Here is a 25875-nt window from a genome sequence, read left to right as displayed (position 1 = left end):
TAAACAGCAACCTGAAGAATTTCTTTGAGAGTATAACTATAAGGAGATAAAGAGTGTGAGATGTTGAATCCAGTATTCCTATGAGCAGGAGCTAAGTTAAGAAGGGGAGCTTAAAAGAGTTTTTACCTCTTCCTCTGAAACGAAATAGAACGTGTCAGAGAAGCTGCATGGACTCGGTGCCTGTGTATTCTGAACAGGGACTAGCAACATTAGCCTCTGCAACCACATTATCAGAAATGTTATAAAACATGTTTTTTTTAAACTATATTACTGAATGAGGGGAAGTAACATCAGTCTACAAAGGATGGAATTAATGTAGGTTAAAGAGACAGACAACTTACCTTGAGCCTGAAGAGATGCCAATCCTGATATCAAGTTTGGAAGATCCAGCACTAAAGACGTATACTTTTCTTTAAAACTGCATAGGAAAGAAAGAAGGAAAACACTGTTAATAAAAATATTTGGGTTCTCGTTGAACTCCATACAAACTACTTGTTGACTCAGACTTTTATTTATAGAATATTGAAGACAAGGTATCACAGAAGCCAATTTATGTTCTTGTGGTATATTCCATTTCAGAACATATTGTATTTAAATGAATGGTTAGTGTGTTACATATATGGGTTACATTTCTTATGTATTACTATATATAATGTGTTTGTGTGCTGCTTTTTGAATTTGTTAAATGTTCTTATATTATGATATAACAATCAAACATACCCCATCACCCCCCTGTGATACTTTGATTAATTATGACAACAATAAGACTCTGAGTCGAATGCGTAGTTGTATGAGTTTCAACGAGAACCCAAATCTTTTATTAACAAAACTCTTTCTTCCTAATACTGTTAAAGGATACGTTTCTCCGATCTTCTCAGGGGTCTTAAGTGAAGGTCTGTTGGGTCCCTTTCAGGTAGGGGTTTCCTTTATTTAATTATTTGCCGTACACTATGACTTTCAGGAGTTCTTCGCTTTCTCCGACCTGTCCCTTTCTCTCAAACAGTCTTAAAAGGGTTTTGCCCTTCTCCTACCGATTTCCTCGGATCTTCCTGAATTTTCCTCTTTCTCTCCCTTTCTCTGGTTCTCTCTCTCTCTCTCTTTTCCTTGTCCTTTTCCCCACCCCTGCTTTTACTTCATTTGCCTTTTAGCCAGCCTCCTTCCACCTCTTGGCAACAAGATCCTTTTCGCCGTAGCCTGTTGTGCTTGTTGTTATTTATCTCCTCCTTTTACTTCACTCTCCCTTTAGATCGGCGTCGCTGATGAGTGCAACCGCACCCGACTTTGCTCAGCACCGCTGGTGAGGCGACCGTATCTTTAATTCCCCTCTCTCTCTGGGTTCGGTTCCCATGCGTGAGTCCACATCCAGTCCTTCGCCTCTCCCTCAGTATCACCCCTCTCTCTCTGGGTTCACTGCTCCTTCTTTCTAAGCGGGCAGGCCCGGATACTCACAGCGAACCCGTCATCGGGACAACGGTCCCCTCTTGAAAACGAACTTCGTTGTGCGCAACAGTGCGACCAACTCAATAACCTGGACTGGCGACAACGATCGCCTTGTTTAAACAACGCTCTCTCTCTCTCTCTCCTTTACTTCTCTTCACGTCGCGACCGGAGAAACCCCAGGATTTAAGGTTCTCCCGTTTCGCCGTCTTCTCCCTCAGTACGCCCAGCTGCAACCGTTGGTCTCGATCTCCGGCTCCTCCTCGTCTCCCGTTTCCTAGGATACCAAAACACAGCCTTGATTAGAGGAAAGTCCATACAGGGATCACTTCCTGGTTCTGTATTCGGGCTTTAATAGTACTTCCCGCTGTACATAACCACCGGCAGACCCAAGTAAGAAGGCTCATATGCTGTCACATCGTCACACCCCCCCACAGTTTTTAGGTAGTGATACTGTTCTCCGAACATGTCCGCGAACATTAAATAAGTTTGCGGACATCACGTTCATAAGAAGAGATCTAGTCAGTTCCATATGACATGTATATAAAGTCATTATTGTTAAGTTTTGCTACTAAGAAACTATGAAATTCAGTGAAAAAACTTTGTTAAAGGGACGTTATGGTTAAGTTGCGCTACTAAAAACCTATGAAATTCAGTGAAAAAACTTTGTTAAAGGGACGTTATGGTTAAGTTGCGCTACTAAAAACCTATGAAATTCAGTGAAAAAAACTTTGTTAAAGGGACGTTATGGTTAAGTTGCGCTACTAAAAACCTATGAAATTCAGTGAAAAAACTTTGTTAAAGGGACGTTATGGTTCCAAGTAAAACCGAAAAACCCTTGAAATTCGCCAGTTATGGTAAGCTAAGCAACCATAACTCGCGCCACCACCGTGCACTGCTAAGACTAACACCCAGGACATCACTGATGACATCACATGTGTATGTACTTCTCATGAAATATGTGTAGAAGGGATTCTTATTATGTTGCGAAAAAAGTGTCAAGAATCATTGCAAGAAATATACCCTAATAAGTGCATTGAACGATGCATTGATATAAATAGCATCCTATTATGGGGTTCTATCTAGTATACTAAGCTACTCATGCAGAAACATAACATTGTGTGCAGCATACAAGATGAAGTTTTCTCTTTTCTCTCTGGGTGGGCAGACCTCTCCTCCTCACTCCTGGCCTCAACCACTCAACTCCTCCTCCTTGGTGACTTCAACATCCATCTCAATTCTCCCTGTTCCTCTTCTGGGCTCTTTCGTGACCTCTGTGATTCCCTCTCCCTTTCTCTCCTCCCCTCTGGTCCGACTCATTCTGCAGGACACACAGTTGATGTCTTGATCTCCTCTGGCCTTCCCCTCTCTATCTCTCAGACCACACCTCTCTCCTGGAGTGAACACTGCCTCCTCTCCTCTCATCTCTTCCTCTCTTCCCCCCCAAGCCAAGCCAACCCCAACACTGCCACCTACCTTCTCGGACATCCGGCCCATGAAGCATGTGTCAGTTGAGATTTTCGCTGCCACCTTCTCTACCCTCCCCTCCTTCACCTCTGGTTGACTCACATCCGGACACAGCCCTGTCCCTGCTCTACTCCTCAATTTCTGATACTCTTGAGGCTCTTGCCCCCGTCATTAGGATCAGCCAAGTTCAATTCCTGATATGACTCCGACCTAGCTACACTCAAACATAAGTGTAGGGGGGCTGAGAGGAAATGAAGGGCTTCTTTTTCATCCTCTGACAAACTGGCCTGTCGCCTGCTCCAAAGGCAATACTGACTCTCTGTCCTCACCAAGAAGAGAGTCCACATTCAAGCCTGTGTCTCTCCGGCATCTAACAACTCGGCCAAACTCTTTCAAATCTGCAAGGAGCTGGCCAACCCTGCTGAAGTCTCTAACCCATTGCCCTCTTACCTGCCAGGCTCTTTGCAATGCCCTTGCCTCTCACTTCATCTCAAAAACCCAGGACATCCTGTCCACCCTCTACTCCCCTGCCCCTCCTCTCTCCTCTCCGCCTGTGCTTGCTGACCCTCCTTCATCCCCCCACCCTCTGTCTCATTCTTCCTCTGTTCTCCCCTGATGAGGTTGCTAGACAAGTTCAATCTATGAAAGCCTCGTCAAAACAGGTTCATCCCTGTTCCTCTAAAACCATCAAAGACCACATTGATATCCTCGCTCCTGCCCGTGCTGATTTTTGCAACCTTTCTTTTGCCTCAGGATCCCTCCCCTCTCCTTTGAAGCACTCCCTTGTGAAGCGACTTCTCAAGAAACCCACAGCTGACCCATCTTATCCGGTTAACTATCGGCCAATTTCCATAACTCCCTTTCTTGGCAAACTCCTGGAAAAGCTGTCCATCTCTCAGCTTAATCTTAATTCTAATTCTGTTGGCCCTCTCCATGACCACCAGTCTGGCTTCAGGGCTGCCAGAAGCACGGAAACTGCTCTCTGAACATCCGTGAAGACCTGCTCTCCAACCTTGGCTGTAACATTCCATCTGTCCTCATCCCACTCGATCTCTCATCTGCCTTCGACACGGTCAACCATACAACCCTGCTCAACCATATCCGTGATAACCTGGGTAACACCGATCAGACTGTGGCCTGACTGACCTGTTTCCTCTCAATTTGACCCTCCTAGGTCCAACTTGGGTCCTTCCTATCATCTATCTCCCTCTCAACCTGTGGTGTTCCCGAGGGGTCTAACCTCTCGTCCTGGCTTTTCAACCAATACCTTTCAACTCTCGCCCAATGCATTGCCATTTTCTGCTCAAATTTCCAGTTCTACACTGACGACACTCAACTCATTTTCAGGCTGCCCTCAGCCACCTCCTCTCTTTCTCTCATCTCTGATTGCCGAACTGTTCATTTATTTAATTTATTTCATCTGTTATACGCCCAGACCCTAAGATATTACAGACAATTCATAAAACTTACAAACTTAAAAATTCTGGGCAGAATGCAACATCCCCGCATGGTTACAAGACAGTTCAAAATTACATAAATTACATTCTTGACAATTATGGGCAGGAAACAGCAGGAGACAGGTGTTTGGTCCAGCAGGTAGAAGATCATAGGGCTGCAAGTAACTATGGACTTTTGGTGTTTTTAGAATTGGTTAAATAACCATGTTTTCAGTGTTTTTTTGAATAGTTCTTCTTGTTTCTGTTAGTTGGGAGAGTGTTCCAGTGTTTTGGGGCTAGAACTTTGAAGTTGCTGTCCCCTGCTATTGTGCTTTTGAATCTGGGGATAGCAACTGTCATTATAGATTGGTGTGCCGCCAATGATCTTTGTCTAAATGCCAACAAGAGGATCCTCCTTATCAGTACACCTTCACCATCTTTTCCGCTCACTCTCTGGCCGGCCTCCCTGGGCCCTCCTCCTACCCCTACCTGCGAGGTTAAGAACCTCAGTGTCATCTTTGACTCCAAACTTCCTACAGCACCTCCTCAGAGGTACTCTGCCTTTCCTCTCCTTCCCCCAGAAGCTCATTGCCTTTCAAGCTCTGGTTCTCTCTAGATTGGAATACTGTAACAGCCTCTTCTAAATCTACCTGCCTCTACTCTCCTCACTTTACAACTAATCCAGAACAGGACTGCAGACTTGTCCTTGGCCTCAAGCCCTGGAATTGTATCTTGCCTGCTCTGAAATCCCTTCATTGGCTCCCACTGCATGCAGGGATTAAATTCAAAACCCTCTGCATTGTCCACACGGCTTTATGAGACCTGGATCCAAAACACCTTCAACTATCCCTCCGTAAATACATCCCGTCCCAAGCTCTTCGCTCCTCTACCACTAACTCCCTCAGGGTCTGTTGCTTTTCAGAGAAATGAGCTGGGGGTAGATCTCTGTCTTCATCTTGGGCCTCCCTTTGGAACAGCCTCCCTGTCACTCTGAAAATTGAGGAGAACCATCTCTGGTTCCGGAAGCACCTCTAAACCTTAACTTTGCTTCCGCCTTCTCCCCCACCTCCCCTGCTGATCTGTTTCTCTCTCGGCACCATGCACCTGGCCACCCTCAGTCCTCCGGGCCCAGGTACCTGCTCACTCTGCCACCCTCCTGCACTAACTCCGGGACACTTCTTGCACTTGGGTCTGTATATGTCTCCATACAGTCCCCCACCACACTTCTCTCTCTCTGCACTCATCAGGCATACCCTGTCTGCTGCCTTAAACCCAGCACTTGCCACTTGCTGGTTGCACTACCACCATTTATTGCCTTTATTATTTATTTTATTTATTTATTAAGTATCTGTTTCCTCTGCTCCACACTTTCCACTTCTCCCCCCTTCTATGCACTTTTCCCCTTTTCCATTCCCATGCACTTGCGCATTCTCAATGTCACTGGGCCTAGTAAGATCATTTATTTTCTCCCCTGTTCCCCTCACTTGCCTTGTCGCACTCTGAAACACTTGTGTACGAGCGCATTATAAATACAATATCAATATCAGTATGGAGAAACCTGATGGATCTGTCAAATCAATGGTGTGACAGATACTGTGAAAATCAATGGAGTGTTTTGTTGCTTCCAGCTTCTATAAGGACCTCTATTGTCTGGATGGTATAAAAGATATCCCTGAGCTTGGTCAGGACTTGGCACTCCTGGAACCTTCTGTTGAGGAAAGAGAGGATTTAGATAAAGACTTCTTGGTTGGCAGATTGCGGAAAATAGTTTTGTTCCTTAACTCTGGTAAATGTCCTGGCAAAGTTGGTTTACCCACAAAATTCTATAGAATTATGCCACATTCTATCTTTGAGCTACTGAGGGATATGTATAGGGCCTCTGATGCCCTGGTAAGCCTTCAAAAGATTACGCAACACATGCCGATCTTGCTGATCCTGAAGAAAGATAAGGTTCAGATGTCGCCTGCAAACTATCAACCAATATGCCTCATTAATACTGATAATAACATTCTGGCTAAGGCGGTGGCAAGACAGTTAGAGGTATTTTTACTAAAGTTGATGCACTCGAATCAGTCTGGCTTTGTGAAAGGAAGGCATGTGGCAACTAATAAGCAGAGGTCATACTATTTCACAAGAAAATGGCATGTATTAAGAGGGAGCTGATTTCTTCTTCGACACAGAGAAGGCGTTTGATCGAGTAAACTGGATTTACTTGTGTGCAGTGCTAAAGACGATGGTCTTTGGTGAGCCCTTCATGAGTTGGGTCAGGTTGTTATACACAAATCCAATTGTTGATGTGTTGACTAATGGGGTATGCTCTGAACTCTGTGTAATGGGGGACTAGACAGGGCTGTCTCCCTGGCCTCACACATCAGTCAGGATGAAAGGATAACTGGAGTTGTTTATGAAGGGGCCACACAGAAACATTGGTTGTATTAAGATGACTTACTGTTGCTGCAGAGTGACTTGAACCACTTGCTGTCAGCTTTAATGGAACAGATTTCTGAGTTTACTGTTGTTCTGGGTGCAAGATTAACCTGTCCAGGTCAGAGGCATAACCTATTTCATCATGATACTGTAAGGAAGCAGTAGTGAATATGGGTTTCCGATGGTACCCCGAACAGATAAAATGTGTGGGCCATCTTGCTGACCAGCAGGTTGGACAAGATTATGTTGGAGAATGTGGGGAGGATGTTGTCAGTTCTGAAATCAGATCTGGATAGATGGAGACAGCTGAATCTGTCCCTGTGGGGGAAGGTTGATGCGCTGAAAAGGAACTCTGCACCTAAGATTACATGTATACTCAGCACGTTGCCTTTACCTGCATGTAGATCGTTGTTGTTGGATATCAATGCTTTATTACATGGTTTTCTATGGGATGACAAACTACCTAGAATGAAGCTCTACAAACTTCAACTACCCGTAAATAATGGTGGCTTGAGTGTTCCTAACTTCTAGGCCTTCCATCTAGCTTTTAAGGTCAGGCATCTAGCTATGTTTATCGATGCATAAATGGGTGATTGGGTTAAGGTGCAGGCCTGCTTGTGCTGGCCATTGACACCTCAGGTTCTGCTTTCAATTAAATCATTGAAGCCTTTTCCCAGTACATTATTAACAGAGTTTTTGAGGGTGTCTTGGGGGAAGCGCGTGATCCTTTTGAGGTGGATGGGGGCATTCTGACATTTGAACTCTTCGATTTGGTGTAACCCGGAGGTCACAGATGGAAGGAAAATGATGTTTTGTCCAGAATGGTTCCTTGGAGGTGTACATTGGATTGGTGAACTCAGGGCAGATGGGACATGGCTTACTTTCTCCCATCTGCAGGCTACCAAGAGGGTTCCTAAGGATGAGATTGATTTGGAGAGGTAATTGCACAGACTGAATCGGAGAAGCAACAAGCAAGCTGGTTCTACAGAGTGATTTTGTGATCGGCCAAATTGTGGGACATTTTCTGCTTGCGTGTGAGAGGCATGTCGAGGAGAGAGAGTTGATGAGGGTTTGAATGTTTGCGCTGGGAGTGGCTGAACTGAGTGGGAAGGCTTTGCTGGGAGGAGTCAGGGTGAGAGGCAGAGATAGGAGCAGTATGCTGCTAGATTTTGTGGGGCAGACGGGGCAGTGGGAGCAGTCATGAGAATGTGAGGGTTTTGTGTAAGATTGGTGGGGAAGGTGCACATCATCCGTTTGGATGGGGAAGCACCTGCGTGGGTCCGCCCACGCTGTCGATAATTTGAAGAAGAAGAAGAAGAAGTGATCGGCCAATAGAAATTCTGCTTTTTTGCTAGAGTGGTCTCCAAGATTGTCTAGGGAGATGACTGGGGTGTGCTGGGTGACTGTCTGTAGGAATGTGGTTCTGTCTTTATTAGGCTGGGGGAGAAGTCGAGACAGGCTAACATCTTGAACAGAGTCTATTGGGTTCCAGAACATCTGTATAAGCATGGATATGGATATGTTCTCATTGGACCGGAACATTAATACACATGCTAGGGGAATGTAATAAATTGAGGCACTTCTGGGGACGGTTGTCCTTGATATTCAATAGGATGCTGAGAAAATCCTTTCATTATAATTTTGATACCTTGATAACGGGAGATGATCAATGTATTGATGATTTGACTGGTGCACAGAAAAAGTAGTTATGTAGAGGTTCTCTGAAGGCCACGAAAAGTATCTTGAGACACTGGAAGTCGGCGGGTTCATCCCGAGATCAGGAGGGTTGATGAAATGGACAAGCTTGCAATGATGGAGAGTGTTATTTACGAGCATCAGAAAAAAATAAAAAGTTATGTGTGGATATCTCGGGCAGATTTCTGGATTTGTATTAATGTTTGTAACACAGTTAATGGGGGTGGGTGGTTTTCTGCAACTGTTATGCAAATTAAAAAGAAGAGAATACATTTTTTTTAAACGACTGTGCCCAAGGGACTGTGATAACATCTCTGCCAACCTCATTCTAAGTATGGCAGTGCACTAAAAATCAGCAGTAATGGAGTCCCCACTCTGTTACTGCTGCATTCCCACACCACTATACTACTAGTGGCAGAGGGTTCTATGTGATTTTGTTTCGCTTTTTGTAGATCCCCTAACAAAAAGATCGTTTTTAGGTGGCCTACAAATTTTTTAAAAAAATTGATTCCCTTCCGGCATTAACTCAAAACCCGGAGCTTGCACTCCTTAAACCCCCCTTAACCCCAACTGCCTCCCCCCCAAGACTTCCCGAATTGTAAAACATACACAAAATCACAACACACACAAACTCAGAAGCACACACGCACACATACATACACTTACCTGTTATCCCTCAATGCCTGTCAGCCCCTGCGCGCACTCATGTGCGTCATTTAGAAAAACTGCTCCATGCGATCATGGAATGGTCTTTCTCAATCAATTTCTTTTAGGTAATTTTTTAAAAAAACAACCTCTTCACCCAGGACCGTGGCACATAGGTGGTGGATTCACCTTTAGCTAGAAGTGATACTGTCACCTTTCCACCCCAAAAAATGGCAAAATCGCCAGAATTACTGTGAGCGGCAGTTCCACCCAAATCGCTATGAAGTCCAATGGACGCCAATTATTGTGGACTAACACTGCCTACCACCACTAGTAATCTGGTGGTATTTCCACTGGACCCAGTGTCAGTAACAGTATTTCAGTTTGGTTGTATCTTGGCAGATTTACCACAGAGATACCACGAAACTCATAATGAGGCTGATGTCTTTTATTGTTACATTTGTCCTTTGCTCGACTCAAATGGTGTCTCATCGCTGATGTAATCCTGTCACCAAATCTGCATGCATTAGCACTGAAATTCATAGAGAACCATGCATACTTTTACAAATGGCTCAACGGTTTCTAAACGTTTACAAAAAATCAAAACCATACACCACACACCTGCGATTGAATCAGAAACCTTATATACAAATATGCTGCATTCGGGAAACAAATGCCATCCCTCACTGTGTCGAACTCTTGAATGGCAGTATATTTAAAACGTCAACAGCTGTGGATCCATTTTGATGACAATGTCACACCATGCGTGTACAATTATCTTTTCTTTTAATCGGGTCTGCTTTCAGTAGCTTTCATACAAATGCTGTCGGATATGTGTGTGTTGTATTCACAATACAGCATGATCTAGCAATCTTATTATGGTATAAATCCTAACATGGAGGAAACATAGTGTTTAACCCATGAACATCTTGTGTTGTATTTTGACAATTGCAATTTTCATGCAAACTCTGTTACTTATTTTTGTACATATATTTTATTTTTATGGTGCAGAGACAATAGCCTGTGGGCATGGGGGCACCTAGAGAAAACACAGAACAAACATCAGAGTTTTGAGGGAGAGACCAGGAATCTGTGGGAGGCATTGGTTGTTTACTTAAACATAGCTGTTTTTAGTCCACGTTTGAAGGCAGAGAAAGTGGTACAGGCTCTCAGATCAGGAGCTAATGCACTCCACATTTTGGGGGCCCCGTACTCCGAAAGACACTAGAGCAACAGTGGACAGTCTTGCCCGTGGTGTATCCAAAAGATAGGCGTTGGTGGGTCTTACCACCCAGCCGGCCAGGAGCCAAGTTATACAGTTTGACAGATACTTGGGGCTTACCCCATCTAGGCACTTATGTGTGATACACTGAACTCTGAAAGAGATTCTAGTGCTAATCGGGAGACAGTGTAAAAGCCATGCAAGCTGCAGACACATGATCCAATCTGCAGAGTCCCTCTACGATGTGAACAGCTTTGTTCTGGACCACCTATTATAGCTCAAGCAATGGTGGCACAGCTAGTAGAATTCAAAAAATGCTCTAAGCTGGGCATGCAGTTTCAGCTGGTGAGAGATGCTTGAGACAAGGCTGCTTATTTGCTCTTTCATGTTAAGTATTTGATTGAAGGTAACGCCTAACGTCTTGATTTTAGTTTGGGTGGGAATGATGCAGCCTGTGATATTGAAGCTCTGGTATTCTGGGCCTAACCTTCACAGCTGCACAGATCTACCCATGACCATCAGCTTAGTCTTAGAATCATTAAGAGCAAACCATTTGTGCGCATCCAGATGTGGAACTGGCATAGGTAACATTGTTGGAAAGTAGGTCAGCATTGAAATTCCCAGTAATGGAGATCAGACATTGCATATTGTCAGCATAATTAGCATACACAATGCCTTCCCTATACAGTTGTTCAAACAATGGTAACATACACATCTTGAACAGTGTAGGTGATGCACATGATCCCTGTGGTAACCCGCAGGTTACTGAGAATTCTTCAGCCATAGAGTCTTTGAAAAAAACCATGGCTTTGCGTTCCGAGAGGAATTATTTTATCCATGTGGTTGCTAATGGCGAAAAGGAAGCTGCATGCTGCAAGCGGTTTGTCAGTATGGCGTGATCCACCAGATCGAATGCTGCAGATAGATCTAGTGATACAAGCAATGCTGTATTACCTGACTCAAAAGATTTAAAGATGTTATTTTTTAAATCTAATAAGGTGGATTTTGTTCTATATGTACACCAGAAGCTTGATTGTTTCTCTCCCAATATATTGTGCTTCAAGAGGAATTCCTCTATTTGTACAGGTGCCACCTGATCCAGGATTCTCAACAGGTAAGGCAAGTTGGTAATTGGTCGATAATTACCTGGTACATTGGGGTCCAGTGAGGGTTTTTTAATCAATGGTGAAACCAATGCTTGTTGATACAAGGTGGAACACAGTTTTCTGGGAAAGATGCATTTTTAAATTTGGTAATAAGCAGGATCACATGCTTTCACAGTGAGGGCCGGGCAAAGATCACCTGTAAAATGTGTGGGTCTAAGTTTCTTAATGATTTCTATCATTTGGTCTTCATTAACCAACTGAAATTCTTATTTGGTAGCTAGACTTGTGATCCCCGCATGGACCGGTTCCCCTTTATCAGTATCACCTGAAACCTGTTTAGCTGCAATATCCCTCAGTATGAGTGTCAGCTTATCAATGAGGGCATTATGAATGCCAGTACACTAACTGGCATCTTTGGTCATTTGAGCTGGACATGGGCAAGGACCCTGCAGCTCCTTAAGAATTCTGAAGAGCTCCCTGGAGTTGGAGATTCTTTTCGATCGAAGTATATTTTTGTTTGCCTTGCAGATGGTAACTTTGTACATTTTGGCCGCAACAGAATAGATGACAATTAAGTTTTTGTCTATCGATTCAGTGCTTTATTCTTGATTTTATTTCAGTTTGCAGATATCTAGCGAGAACCAAGCTCTGTCAGGTAGTGTGCTCACAAGACAAGATTTTACTGGGGTCACATTATAAACTGTGTTTTCCAGCATAAGTAGGTATGCATTGGCCAATTCTTCAGCTGAATTAAGATTATGTAGTTTGTCAATGACACAGGAAATATAGAGAGCAATAGCAGATGGGGTCAGTTTCCGAAGGTTTCTAAACAACCTCCACTGTTTGGTGGCTCTACTTTTGACATTACCTGTTATTTATTCATGTTCCAAACCACAAAGAAGTGGTCTGACCAGGGACAGAGATTGATTTCAATAATAGTAATGTTGTGTGTAAGAAACTATTTTAGGGTCCTTCCTTTTTTGTGTGTTGGTACATTAACATGTTGAGTGAAAACTAGATTTTGAAGAGTGCATCCAACCAAAGTTTCCATTGCATCAGAATCATCTAAGAATCCTAAACTGAAATCACACATATTCATAGTTCTAGATAGTGGTTTCAATTGAGAGGAACTAAGTTCACTCATGTATGTTAAAAAGTCTGGCATATTCTATGCTGGTTGATAAATGAGAACCATTGTGAAGGTAGTGTTTGGGTCAAAGGCCAGTTTTTTTTTTTTTTTTATTGGTTTATAGAAAACCTTTAAAAAAACAAAATGATACAAGTCATCCATTTCCACATTCAGAAGTATACATGAGATCACGTTTCAAGATACAGGCATAAGAAAACAGGAGGTCACAGCCAGGGCCACGGGAACCTTGACATGTAACTCCGAGTGAGCTGTATTGGTAACAAGCCATGTGAGCCTGTACCATCAACCTTCATCTTCGGTATTCACCGCATCAAGGCTCGCTTCAATTTCTTGCAAAAACACGGTTAGCACCCTGGTTAGTTTTGTATTGGAGCCGGAATACATCAGCTGCCACCATTCTTCTACATTCCTTGTTGCGTGTTCAGAGATTATTTGTCCCAGATGTTTAATTCTTTGTGGTTTAAAGAATGGGCAGAATAAGACAAGGTGCTTGAGTGATTCCTCGCAGATTTTGCAATACCTGCATACGGTGTTCGAGTCAACTTTACCTATCCAGTTCTTTGTCCTATCTTTAGTTCTGAATAGGTTTAGGCGAAATGTCATGTATGTGGCCCTTTTTGCGTTGTCCGGGAACAAGGCTACATAATTTTGTAGTATGTTAAAAGCTTGTGCCTCAGGTGGAGCATCCTTCAATGCTTTAGACCTTCTTCTGTCTTCACTAGTTTGAATCCAGTCTGCTTCCCAGATCTTTTTCTTCACCAGGTCTGGGTTGGCCTGAAGAGTTTTGATATTCGTTCCATAAATGGTTAGCAGTTCTTGGCATCTTTTGTACCACAATGCTAGGAGACAGTCTGGGTTGGCATTGCCAGGATTGCTTAATATTTTAAATTGAGGTATTGTTGCAGGCATCACAGTTTTCCTAAATAGGGGCAAGGTATTCCACAGGATCCTAGCTTCGAGCGAGATCAAACCTAACTCGTAGCGTATGCTGGATGTGGGTGTGCTGTTCGGAAGATGTAGGATTTTTACCCAGAAAATGTGTTCTAGGGTTGACCAAAGTTCAGCCGAGCATCCAAAGGCATTCTCTGCGCCGTATATCAAGACTGGAACAACCTTCTGCTGATAGAATGCTATCACTGGTTTGAGTGAAAACTTTCCATATTTTTTGTTTAGTATAGAAGCTTGGGAAGCTAGTTGTCGACATTTAGTCTTCGTGATCTCCATCCAGGGGCTATCATTTATGTTTGTGTTAATGTGCATCCCAAGATATCTAGTGCTTTCCACCGTAGTAAGTGTTTCCTTTCCCAAGTGCCATCTGAATTTGTTATTTTTCCGGTGGCATCCCGTATGCAAATTCTGTAGTGTTAATATTTCGCTTTTTATGTTGTTGATGAGCAGTCCGTTATTTTCCACGTAACGTTCAACTGCATTTATTTTGCGCTGAAGGCCGATTGGGGTAGAGTCCAACAAGATCAAATCGTCGGCATACAGCAGCCAGCCTAATGCAGAGCCGTGTAGCATGGGGGAGAAGGATCATGGCTCGTTGATTGCGGAGCCAATATCCGAGAGAAAAAGGTTGAAGATGATCGCCGCCAAAGGGCAACCTTGCTTGACACCACAAAAAGTGTTAATTTCATCTGTGAGCAATCCACCTTGGCCAAGGCGTACTCTGATGGTGGTGGCAGAGTGGATTTCTTTGATGGCGGCTAACAGACTCTCAGGGCACCCCCAATTATACATTTTTGTCCAAAGTAACTCGCGATCGATGGAGTCAAACGCATGGGAAAAGTCTATCAGAGCAAGATAGACCTTTCTCCCAGCTCTAATGGCTTCCATTTTCAACAGATTTATCAGCAGAAGGTTAAGGCCACAGCCGACCCCCTTTACGAAGCCTGTTTGTCTTTCATCAAGGTGACCACTGTCAACAATGCATTGTGAGAGTTTTCGTTGCAGCATGGTTGCATACACTTTGCCCAATACATCCAAAAGAGTTATTGGTCGATAGTTTTTTGGCTCGAGCCGATTTCCTTTTTTGAAAATAGGCACAATTATTGCTTTCTTCCAAGACTTTGGGGATTCTCGTCTTCGACATATTCGAGTGAAGAGTTCCTTACAAAAGTCCGCCCATAGCTCTGGATTTTGTTTTAGGGTAAAGTTAGTCAGACCATCAGGTCCAGGAGCCCTTGAGGCACTGGCGTTCTTAATTATCTGTAGTATGTCAGCTTTAGAGAAAGTCGGGTCCCATTTGGTTAAATTTGGTGTTATAGGGGCCTGACAGGTACCTTTTTTACTGTACAAGTTTTTGAAATGTGATGACCACCTTGCTGCTGGTACCATATTTGACATCAATGCGGGTTGAGGAGCCTCTTCGTTGTTTAGAAGTCTCCAGAACTCTGCTGAATTTTTATTGTTCATTTTTTGCATCATTAATTCTGCATCATTTTGGAGCATAATGGCTTTAACGCTTCAGCCAGCCAGGACCAATCCTTTTGTGTTCCGCTTTGGGCTTGTTGGCTTTGCGAGTCACCACGACTCGGATCCGTCGTGCCAGCTCCTTTAATGGTGATTTTGATGGTGTCCTCTGTGGGGAGTTTCCCTGGTACAGACTCAGGGAAGAGATTGGCCAATGTCTTTTTCATGCTTCCCGAAACAAGGTGCATATCACGTTCTAGCAACGATTCCACATTTCGGGGACGCTCAGTTTCTGCGGTTTTATTGGAAAACAGTGGTTCCTGGTAGAACGAGTCGCGTTTAGTTTTTTGAGAATCTGCTCTGTGATTGAATTCAGCTTGTTCACACACTTCTGAGATGTCAAAGCCCATAGACATAAGAGCGGGGCCCGCATCCAGTACAATGTTTAGAACAATTCTGGATCTGAAGTGAAGGATGATTTTATCATCTTGTTCCTCATTTGTGAATTCCACAGTCTTGATGTCCTCAGATCGTATCGTTCTGAGCGAAGGCACGTATTGAAAGAGGCATAGAACGTTTGTGCGATTTAAAATGAGTTTCTCTCCATTTTCTATACGTTCTAGCCTCGCCTTGTAAAAGGTTTGACTTTTGTCGCCAGCGCTTTTATCCGTCCTGTTCGTTTTGCGCCATTCCATTCTCTCACGGCCAAGCTGTGTGTCGAAGATCTCGTTTCTGGCCAGTCCTACTCTGTTAACGTCGTCTTTGTTATAACCAAGGCGATCCAAAAATGTATCTTTTGGTTTGTTATGAGTCCACAGACCCTCTTTAAGAGCATGCTTCCTGTCTAACGATGGTTTAGACAGCGTCTGAGATTGAGCGAGGGCTTTTCGCCTTTCTTCCAAAGTTTTGAATATGGGACTCGTCTTGTTTAGGCTTCTTTTCGAAGAGAGTACATGTTCTTGCAGCGCAAGCTGGTATCTGGATAAGCGCAGAGTCATTTCCGTTACTTGGAACTGCCGGCTGTGCATCCACAAGTGAGGTGTCCTCAGCTCCCGTCCCAGAAACCTTCTCCTCTGATTCCAAGTCTTCATACACAGACAGGTTCATTAAGTCGATGGATTGATCCTCGGTAGGTTCAGGGAGAGGGACAAATTCTACAGGCTTTGTAGAGGTGTTTGCAGTGGTAAGGTCATTTATCTTTGTTGGGACTCGGTCGTCTGTTCGAGTGTTATTAATGGTTACATTGACAGTTTTGAGATTCCGAAGAAATTTTCTTGAGTTGTTACCTATTCTTTGATTTTTAGTTCTTTGATTTTTAGTTTTTTTCAACAGTCCTGGATTCGGCCTCTTGTGATCTACTTTCAGGGGTACAGTTCCCTTGAATATGTCAAATATTTGAATTTTAGGCTCTGTTGTTTCTGGAATTAGTATCACCTCAGGAGAACGGGGGGCTCCCTTGTCGATCGAGGTTGCCAAGGAGGAAGGTTTTTGAGGATCCAGTGTCGCCAGATTTTTAGAGCCCTTACTACTTTCCAGGACACTAGCAAAGTTCATTTGAAGAGGTGCTTCGGTTCTTGTTCTTTCATGATTAGGGCCCAAGCTCTCATTCGTGGGATTTTCAGGCACAGGTTTTGAGCCTTGGCTGTCCTGAGTATCAAGCACTAAGGGAAGCGGCAAGATTTTTTCGCTACTCGGATTGTTGGCCTTCCGACAGTTCTGAGTTGTTGGTGCAGTTTTTAGTGCTTCTATGGTTTCTCTAGAGTTATTGAAAGTGTCCAGTGCCCCTATGGTAGGGTGGAGTACCAGTGTGCCAGTGACTGTGTCAAGATTTCCCATTGAGGTGTAGGACGGAGATTCCATAGGAATTTGCCCCTTGTCGGTTTGTTGACCCGCTGGGTGCTCCCGACTAGGTTGCCGATTTGAATCCTGTGTCGTCGTGTGACGATACTTTAGCACGCTTAGAGCTTCTTTCGCTACCTCTGCATTGAGCTTTTTATCCAATTTGTTGTTTTCTTTCTGTTCTGTTAGAGTTTGCAAGGCAGCGGTCAAGTCTGTTTTTATTGTTCCATTGTCTTTTCTTTCAGCGCGCAATTCTTTTTCTATATTGATTAGCTTTGAGTTCATAAGCGCCACTAAAGTTGTCAGGTCCTTCACATTATCATTTAATTGCTCATAGAGCTTTAGAAATGGAGCAAGCGAAATTCCAGTTGCTGACATTAAGACCGATTGTAGGTCTTTGGTAAAGTTCGCGTCAAGCCTGACTTCTGAGTTGCGATCTTTTTCATGTGATTGAGTGTTGGATCTCCTGACTTTTGGAAAGTCGCGTTCTATGATTGAAGAAGCAGTTGAACAAATCTCAGAAGAGGATGAGGTGGAAGCGAGAGAATCACGCTCATGAGTGATGTATGCGGGATTTTGTTTAGCACTTCTGAAGTCAGTTGGGCGTGTTGTCGCAATTTCCTGTCTTTGAGGGGCACGAGCCTGAGAACAGGCTATGCGAGGTGAAGCCGGGCAAACAACATCTTTATCATTTTGCAGAGCAATTTTCCAATTACGCAGAGCATCAGAGGTTGTGATAGCCCAGTCTGCCTCTGGCTGAGTCTCATGGTTGGGCGCCATAGGCGTCCGCTGGTTTTGCCAGTTAATTATGCTATGCTCTCCTCTTGATGTAAAATTGCAGGTTTTGTTTATTTGGGAAAAATCTTGCAAGGTTTTATTTATTTCAGCGAGCTCTGTCAAAGTTTTGTTTCCAGCTTCTGACGAGACTCTTCTATTTTTAGGGAGTGCTGGAGAAGCGCGTCCCTTGTTTGGGACAGATAAGTGCTTGTCGAGGATGCAAAATACTTTGTCTTCTAGCACAGTGTTTGACTTGTCGGGGTCCGATACATCCGATCCGTGTATAGAGTGGCCGTATGGTTTCTTGGAGGGCGGGAGTGAAGGGGTGCGCAGTTTTGACGGAGGGGCCTCTTTTCAGGTTGGATCTGGACTGCCATCACAGTTGCCATTATTTGTGCATCCTCTCATAGTATGAGCGCGCCACGCCAACACCATCAATTTAGGTAATTTATTTGTAGAAGAGTTTATAGAGTGGGCGTCAGGGAGGGGTGCAGCGTTCAGATAGCTTGGGCACGGACTTGACGCAACCTCAGACTCTGTGTTACAGGCGTCCACCTTGGTCGGCCCATCAAGCATGACGACGGACACACGAAAATCCTCTCGGCGTCTTATCTCTCTCTTAGAGCACTCGGAGCTGACAGTTGGATCAGGCGCCATCAATCTGACAGATGAGGCAATCGAAGGCTCGGGGTGGGAGGGTCCGCCCCGGGGATCGCCAGCAGGCGAAGAGGCCCCGACCTCCACCAGAATTGGCCCAACAATTCCCAGGTGGGGGGGGTCCCCGGCCCCACGCGGTCATCCATGATGCCACCCCCACGGCCACCAGGCGCACATTCCCTCTCACCCCGCTCGGCCGTCCCATCACTCGGCGAGCATAGTGACATCACACTCGGTGTGCACTTGCTTGCGTCAATGGCCAGTTTGTCTAACACGGGGGGAGACAGGTAAGGGGGATCGAGGGGTGAGACGGGCCCGGCTAGGTGATTGTTGCTATTGTCAGTATTTGACAAGTCCACTTGCAGGGTATTGGGGGCTATTGGCGGTATAGAGAGTGTGGAGGGTAAAAAATCTATCATTGGAGTGGCGGTACATACTGCATTTCTCCTTGCGCTTTTATTCTTCAAACACATCAATGATGATACCACATCTTCAGGTTCTTCCACAAAAGTTCCGGTACACTCACTTACATCGTTATGTCTAATCAGTTTTGTACTTACTCGTTGGCATCAGTACTCGCATCAGTCAGATTAGATGTGGATGCGGAGGCGGAGTTCCAACGTCGCAATTGCAGCCTTGTATGGGGTGGGGAGGGCAAGCGGTCTCCTATTTTCCCGCGTTTGTACGATAATCCATCCATTACGACAGGCCCGCATGCCCACGCCCTCGCCCGAACACCAGAACACCAAAACACACTGCGCACACCGCGCGCTCCACGTGTGCTAGGGGTTTTAAGCTACTTCCTCCTGGAAGCAGTAGTGGAAATGGAAAACAGACTTCCAAATGTCTCAGAAGCAGCAGCAGCAGAAAGAGCCTGGGCAGTCTCAGGCTCACCAAAACACACTGCGCACACCGCGCGCTCCGCGTGTGCTAGGGGTTTTAAGCTACTTCCTCCTGGAAGCAGTAGTGGAAATGGAAAACAGACTTCCAAATGTCTCAGAAGCAGCAGCAGCAGAAAGAGCCTGGGCAGTCTCAGGCTCACCAAAACACACTGCGCACACCGCGCGCTCCGCGTGTGCTAGGGGTTTTAAGCTACTTCCTCCTGGAAGCAGTAGTGGAAATGGAAAACAGACTTCCAAATGTCTCAGAAGCAGCAGCAGCAGAAAGAGCCTGGGCAGTCTCAGGCTCACCAAAACACACTGCGCACACCGCGCGCTCCGCGTGTGCTAGGGGTTTTAAGCTACTTCCTCCTGGAAGCAGTAGTGGAAATGGAAAACAAACTTCCAAATGTCTCAGAAGCAGCAGCAGCAGAAAGAGCCTGGGCAGTCTCAGGCTCACCAAAACACACTGCGCACGGCCAGTTTTACAAATAACACTTCACACTCCAAAAGTATAATATTTTCAATTTTGTGAACCTTTAAAGCTTTGTTGTAGATCAGTGCTACGCCTGTCTTTGCACAGCATCAATCTGTTCTCAGTATACTATATCCTGTAGGTACAGCGAGAGAGAGGGCGGGCCGTGCATCATTATGTAGCCACGACTATGTGGCACATGAGTCAATGTTCTGTTTGATGATATGCACAGCCACCTCTATTAAATGTTGAATGAGAGATCTAGCATTGAGTAGTAGACATTTAATCTGTTTACTCAGATCAATAGAGGGAGTTACAGATCTATTAGAGGAACATGCGGCAGATGTATCATGTGGAAGAAGTTGTCTAGCACAGTGTATGGACAAAACATGGTCATCTGTATCAATAGGAGAGTATGATGAACGTTTAGAGCAGGCAACCAACGACTGTGTTCTCAGCTAGTCTAGCCACAGTCTAGTTATTATTACAGTTAGAGGCTGTATCCATTTGCTATTACTGAATGCAAGTGCATGATCAAACCTTGCAACCACTCACAATAATACAGGCACACTCCAAGATCCTATGACGCACACACATGAAAAGAATGTTAGCATAGATACATGCCCAAAATGTGTTCAATCAAAGGTAGGTTAAATTAACATTGAGAATCATTTTCAAAGAAACAATGGCTGCACAAATACACACACAGAAATGCTAAAATAAGTGGAGACCACATTCTTGCTTCAAAGCAATGACTCAAACGGTTTACCAAAGCCATACATGAAAAGAAAGTGCAATAGAACCTGAGACCATAGCAATTGATTTGCATGGTCAGGGGGGTATCCCATCTCACAAGCAGGAGACACCCACCAATGTCTGTTCAGCAAATGCAAGCAAGCTATGAACGTGATATTGAAACAAAGAAAGTAGTTATGGTCGATATACAAAGCAAACCCAAACCAAACATTACTGTCAGGGCTGCCATCCCTCCTCTTCTGACGCGAAGGGCTATTTTAATGACACTGTTGCACTGTCAAATGACTTTAACCAGCTAACTTCCATTATTTTGACCCAGATCTTGAAAGCAAATGTACCTCAGTTGACTAACTATATCCTCTTTCCAATTAATGGAAATTCAAAAATGTAATACTTGTCAAGTTGTGCACAAGTTCAGGTCTGACTAACATGGTACGCTACAGGCTTTACTCCCACACACTGCCCCTTCACAGTCATCCCACACATGCACTTCCCTCACACACTGCCCATCAATAGTGACACCCACACACAATTCCCATAAATAAACGGACCCCACTTACACTGCTTGCACACATGCAACTTAATAAAAACAGTGCCTAGACACAATGTCACCACACACACAATTACCCCACAAACTCCCACTCTGCCCACCCACAACCACACACACTATCTGCCTCCCACAAACACACTGTGACTCCCCCACATACGCTGCTTCTCCCTCCACACCCACACACCCACACACACATACACACACACACAAACACACACAGACACACGCACACACACACACACACACACACACACACACTTCCACCATGCATGCACATCCCCATAACACACTGATCTCCCACATATACACACCAACCTTCTCCTGCACTGCCCCCACAATTTCATTGACTGCAAACACTTCCACACAGCCAATGTCCACACACAAACCCACCCATCCATGTCTAAACATACAAGCACCCACGGCCCACTAACACAAACTCTGTGCATACAACACGTACTGTTCTCAGCCAAACATACTGACCCCACAGTCTGACCCACCAAACAACAACCATGCCCCCAGGCACTCTTCCTCTCGTGCACACCAGCCTGCCCTCATACACTGTAGCCCCCAACACACATATTGTCCCCACACACACAGACTGTCTTCTGTCACACACAGACACCTCCACAAACTTTACACACATTACCTCTACCCACTCACAGAGCTCCCCACATGCACAGCACCCGCTCTCCCATCACACACTTGCCCCACACACATTGCCCACATGCAGGCTTCCCTGCATATACATTGGCCAGTATCTCACATACACACACACACACTACCAATGCCTCCACACTACCACTGTCCCCCCACTCACACTGACCCACACACTAACACTGCCCTACAAACACTGTCCCTACAAACTAACACTACACCCCCAGCACACTCACAGTTCTCCTACCCATCTGCACATACTGTGTCATACACACACTTCCAAATGCACAATACCACTCACACATTCACTGCCACCACACATATACTTCCCCACACATAAATTGTCCAAACACAGGCTCACACACCCACACACACTCCCAACACAAACTCATTGCCCACACATTCAAATGTACACACACACAGTAATGTTGCCACCCCACATTACACCCATTACATCCAATACCGCAAAACAACCTACTGCCCCTCACTTACAGTGAGACTTTCCCCCACACAGCATTGATCCTCACATACACTGCCCACACACACACAGACCCTATCCCATACTCCCCCCTCAGCACCCCCACACAAACATTGCAACCCCACAAACAATCCCTGCCCCCACACGAAGCCCCCACCCATGTACAGTCCAACAGATAAAGCCTCTTCCATACTGCCCCACACTGCAGCACCCTAATGCACTGCCCCCCCACACACACACATTTGCTTCCCACATACAAACACATACAGATGTTGTTAGTACCTGGTTGTTACAGGGACATTCATGCCACTGGTTTGTGCACCTGGATATTGTAATTTGATCCCTGCTGATGATGCCAGTGTACGGATGCATGTTGTGAAAAGATGCAAAAGGGTGCAGGGAGCTGAGCATATGTGGGTAACATTCAGGGACATGTATGCCATTGTTTTATGCACCTGAATATTGTAATTTGATACCGGGTGATGATGCCAGTGCACATACGTATTTGTTGATAAGCTGTGGAAGGGCGCAAGTAGCTGAGCATATGATGTCAAAACAGACAGATACGTATATAGTGCCTATTCAAAAGCTAGCATGTTTGGGTTTGGCAATGCATGATTTTTGCTGGCTTCTGAGCTGAAGAATCTAGCATTTCTTTTTGGTGACTGCATCTCATCCATGTATTATTCAGGTTTCTCATTTTTCGTTTGAGAATATTTAATGCAAATTCATGCCATTTATTCACCCTTTTTAGAGATTTGAGAAGACAGAAAATACAATGCACTTGAAACATCCGTGTTGAAAATGGGAACATTATTGTGTCATGTGTACAATGCTTGCCTATCAACGGCTGATCAAAGGAATGTTTGACGTTAGAAAGATTCACGTTGCCCATAACGAGCAGAGACGGAAACTAAATGAAAACAACAACGAGGTTAAAACACAGACAAACCGAATGAATCTGAAATTGAGATTCATTGGTATAATTAGGATCCTAAAAACGAAGCTAAACAACAACCTCTACATCTAAAAAATCGTCTCTCTCGTTGAATGTATTGTATTCGCTGCAGTCGTAGCTCTTCAACAGAATGCAGCTTTCATTAACAGATTCAAGAATGAGTCAGAAGGTTGAAGGAGGACTGATACAATTATTCTGACACTGGCCTTTTACCTAGACTTTCAGTCAGGGTGTGAAGGTGTAGGGTTGATGGGAACAGCCGTACCCTTGGGCTGAGAGGTACATTCACCAAAAACCAGCAGTTAACCATGGAAAACCACTGGAAGGCTATGAAGGGTGGGATCACAGCTGCTGTAGTGGAATGTCAGGCAGAAATGTGCATGCATTGATAGAGTCAATGGGCTTCTTTACAAGTTTGCCGGTCCGGGAACAAGGGTGCTGTTAAGCTCACGGGCACCCTTGAAATAAATGTATGCATTTGAGAATCCAAACCAAGAATTTGGTGAGATAATTGATAATAGGGGAATATAACTGTTGGACTTAGGCAATAAACCCCAAGAATGCGGGCCATTACCGCATAAGGTAATGCCCCTGCAGCCCACAGTTACAGGCCTGACATTGAGACGGCCTTAACGAAGGCCACAGGGGCATTACCATATGCGGTAATGGCTCACAGTCTTGGGGCTTATTGCCATTAGTACGCCGGGCCTTTTGAGGGAGAATTTCGGAACAGAAACAAAAATGTCTAAAGAATGTCTAAAAAAAAGTAAACAAAAAAATGGCCACCATGCGAAGGGAAAAGAGACCAAGGAAGAAGAGACTACAAGTAGCCATGATTCCCCTGCAGGGGGAGATGGTGGCCGCCGGCCGTGAGGAGGCTCAAGGTAGCGAGATTACCATTGGCTGGGAGGCCGCCACACCCCCTTCGCCGGGTACTAATACAATTTATGTGTCAGTATTTAATAGGTTGATTCTGGTCATCCCAGAATGGCAGCAGGAAAGAGTTTGACATGTGAAAGCTCGGGTTTTTACTTTGAAACTTAGGCACAGATCATTGAACGGCTGTACCTGTAAGGAAACATGTTTTGATTCCTGGCATCTGCCCTGGTTTTCAAACCAATCCTCAAGTGCATAGGGGGTGCCTTCTGACATGGCCACCTGTGCATGGAGGAGTTCATGAATAGAAGCCACCATTTAAATAGGATACAGGCCAGTTTTCTAATGATTTTCACTCTGTCAATTAGTTGTTAGAGGTACAAGAAAACCAGACACAATTCATGCTAATTTGCTGATACTGAATGACTGAGAATGGTGATGCCTATTGAGTTCCTGTGCAGGTGGCAGAAACCCATGTGTGCTTTCCTGCAAACATGCACAAGCTCTTCAGGTGTACAGGAACTGGTATGGGAAGACGCAGAGAAAATCCCTGCAAACACGTTTTGCCCTCAAATAGTGTGCATCTACAACATTCAGCATGATGGAGAAAAGGGTGAAAGGAAACTTGAAATAAGGGCAGGAAGCAAACCACCACAAGTATGTGGGCTTGTAAATGTATAAGAAGTAATTGATGGGCGTGATCGGAATCAAGGATGAATGGAGTAGAGGCAGCATAGAGGTTATTAGTCAGAGTTATTCAACATCTATTTCTCTCTCTTATAGGTACACTGAGATACAGTAGGAGAAAAACCAGGATACCATGTTTATGCCAAACCTATATGTCAGCAACTGTTTCAGGTACAGCCTAAGGATTACAATTAAAATAAGTAAATTGCATTATTCTTTTATTTCTCATGCATAAGTAGTGTTATAGTATTAAGCTTACATAAAAGGTTTTAGAAAGATTAGTCTTTAAAAAAAAAAATAATAATAGCATCACTCTTTGAGTCCATGGACTAGGAAACACAAGTCCATGTCATGTTGGAAATGAGGCGGCAATACTAAATTTGTATCGCTTCCTATGAATCCCACATCTGAGTGGTGCATAGGAAAGTATCTGTCATTCTCATACATGGAGACATATTAACATAGTCACAGACATGTCTCTTGAGAAATATCTGTAAATGAGAGAAAGGCGTAGAGGAATCACAATGGATTCAAAAAGGCTGTGGAATGCATGATGTAGAAATTGTGCACATGATTCCAAATATATATATACATTTCCATTCAAGCTCCTAGATGAAGATAACCCATTGACATAAGTCTGTATGGTTTTGAAAAAAACAAAAATCTGGTGAATTAGAGTCACTGCCAACAAGAAAAATGAGTGAGCAACTCTGTGTGAGCGTTTATGTCAAATGCACTGCTCAAGGGTTGCATTATGTTGAGTGGTGAGGGCAGCACCTTGCACAATGAGGACCTCTTCTATGGTTCTCCCTGTTCTGAAGATGGTCAGTTTGAAAGAAAGTGCTTTTTTTTATTCATGGGAGTTGCTAAATACATTTCAATTTCTTATAATCGAAGTATTGTTCGATTATAAGAACATTTGTATTTTTCAAACTTAAAAATATGTCAATTTACCTGCCTAGAAATATGTCAGTCAGAAAGGAACATTTTACTCAGGGAAGAGATGAAATTTGCAATTTTTGAAATTGCTATCTGGATCCCTTTTGTGACAAAACTAATAGGTTAGCTTGAGTAAATTATGTGGATGTAGTTATATTGGTGCAGATTAAGGATACAGTAGGTTACATAAGTGAGCAGTTTCTATTTTTGGTTTACCCCCATAATCGTGGTGACGCTCACCAAATCCCAGAGCTTCCCAATCAAGAACCTGACTCATCACAACACTTGAAAAGTGCTGCACACGTCAATATGGATGTTAATAATAGTCAATTTGCAAATTTCATAAAATCTGTT

General features: G+C 44.2%; 1 protein-coding gene across 4 annotated transcripts in view; it reads left to right on the top strand.

Annotated features, from left to right (window-relative positions):
- FAM135B (family with sequence similarity 135 member B) overlaps window positions 1–25875 on the top strand; it is a 1878784-nt gene that overhangs the window by 941871 nt on the left and 911038 nt on the right. For 3 of the 4 annotated variants that reach the window (XM_069621672.1, XM_069621673.1, XM_069621674.1), the window contains one exon: window positions 24679–24753. The exons of the other annotated variant lie outside the window; for it this stretch is intronic. In XM_069621672.1, the coding sequence (XP_069477773.1) occupies window positions 24679–24753 (75 nt within the window). The remainder of the gene's footprint in view (window positions 1–24678; window positions 24754–25875) is intronic. 4 annotated transcript variants of the gene reach the window in all.

Source organism: Ambystoma mexicanum, chromosome 5q, assembly GCF_040938575.1.
Source record: "Ambystoma mexicanum isolate Mex_15411 chromosome 5q, UKY_AmexF1_1, whole genome shotgun sequence".
In the NCBI taxonomy this organism is placed as follows: Eukaryota; Metazoa; Chordata; class Amphibia; order Caudata; family Ambystomatidae; genus Ambystoma; species Ambystoma mexicanum.
The sequence above is the reverse complement of the archived record's forward strand: the minus strand, read 5'-3'. Positions and strand labels throughout refer to the sequence as shown.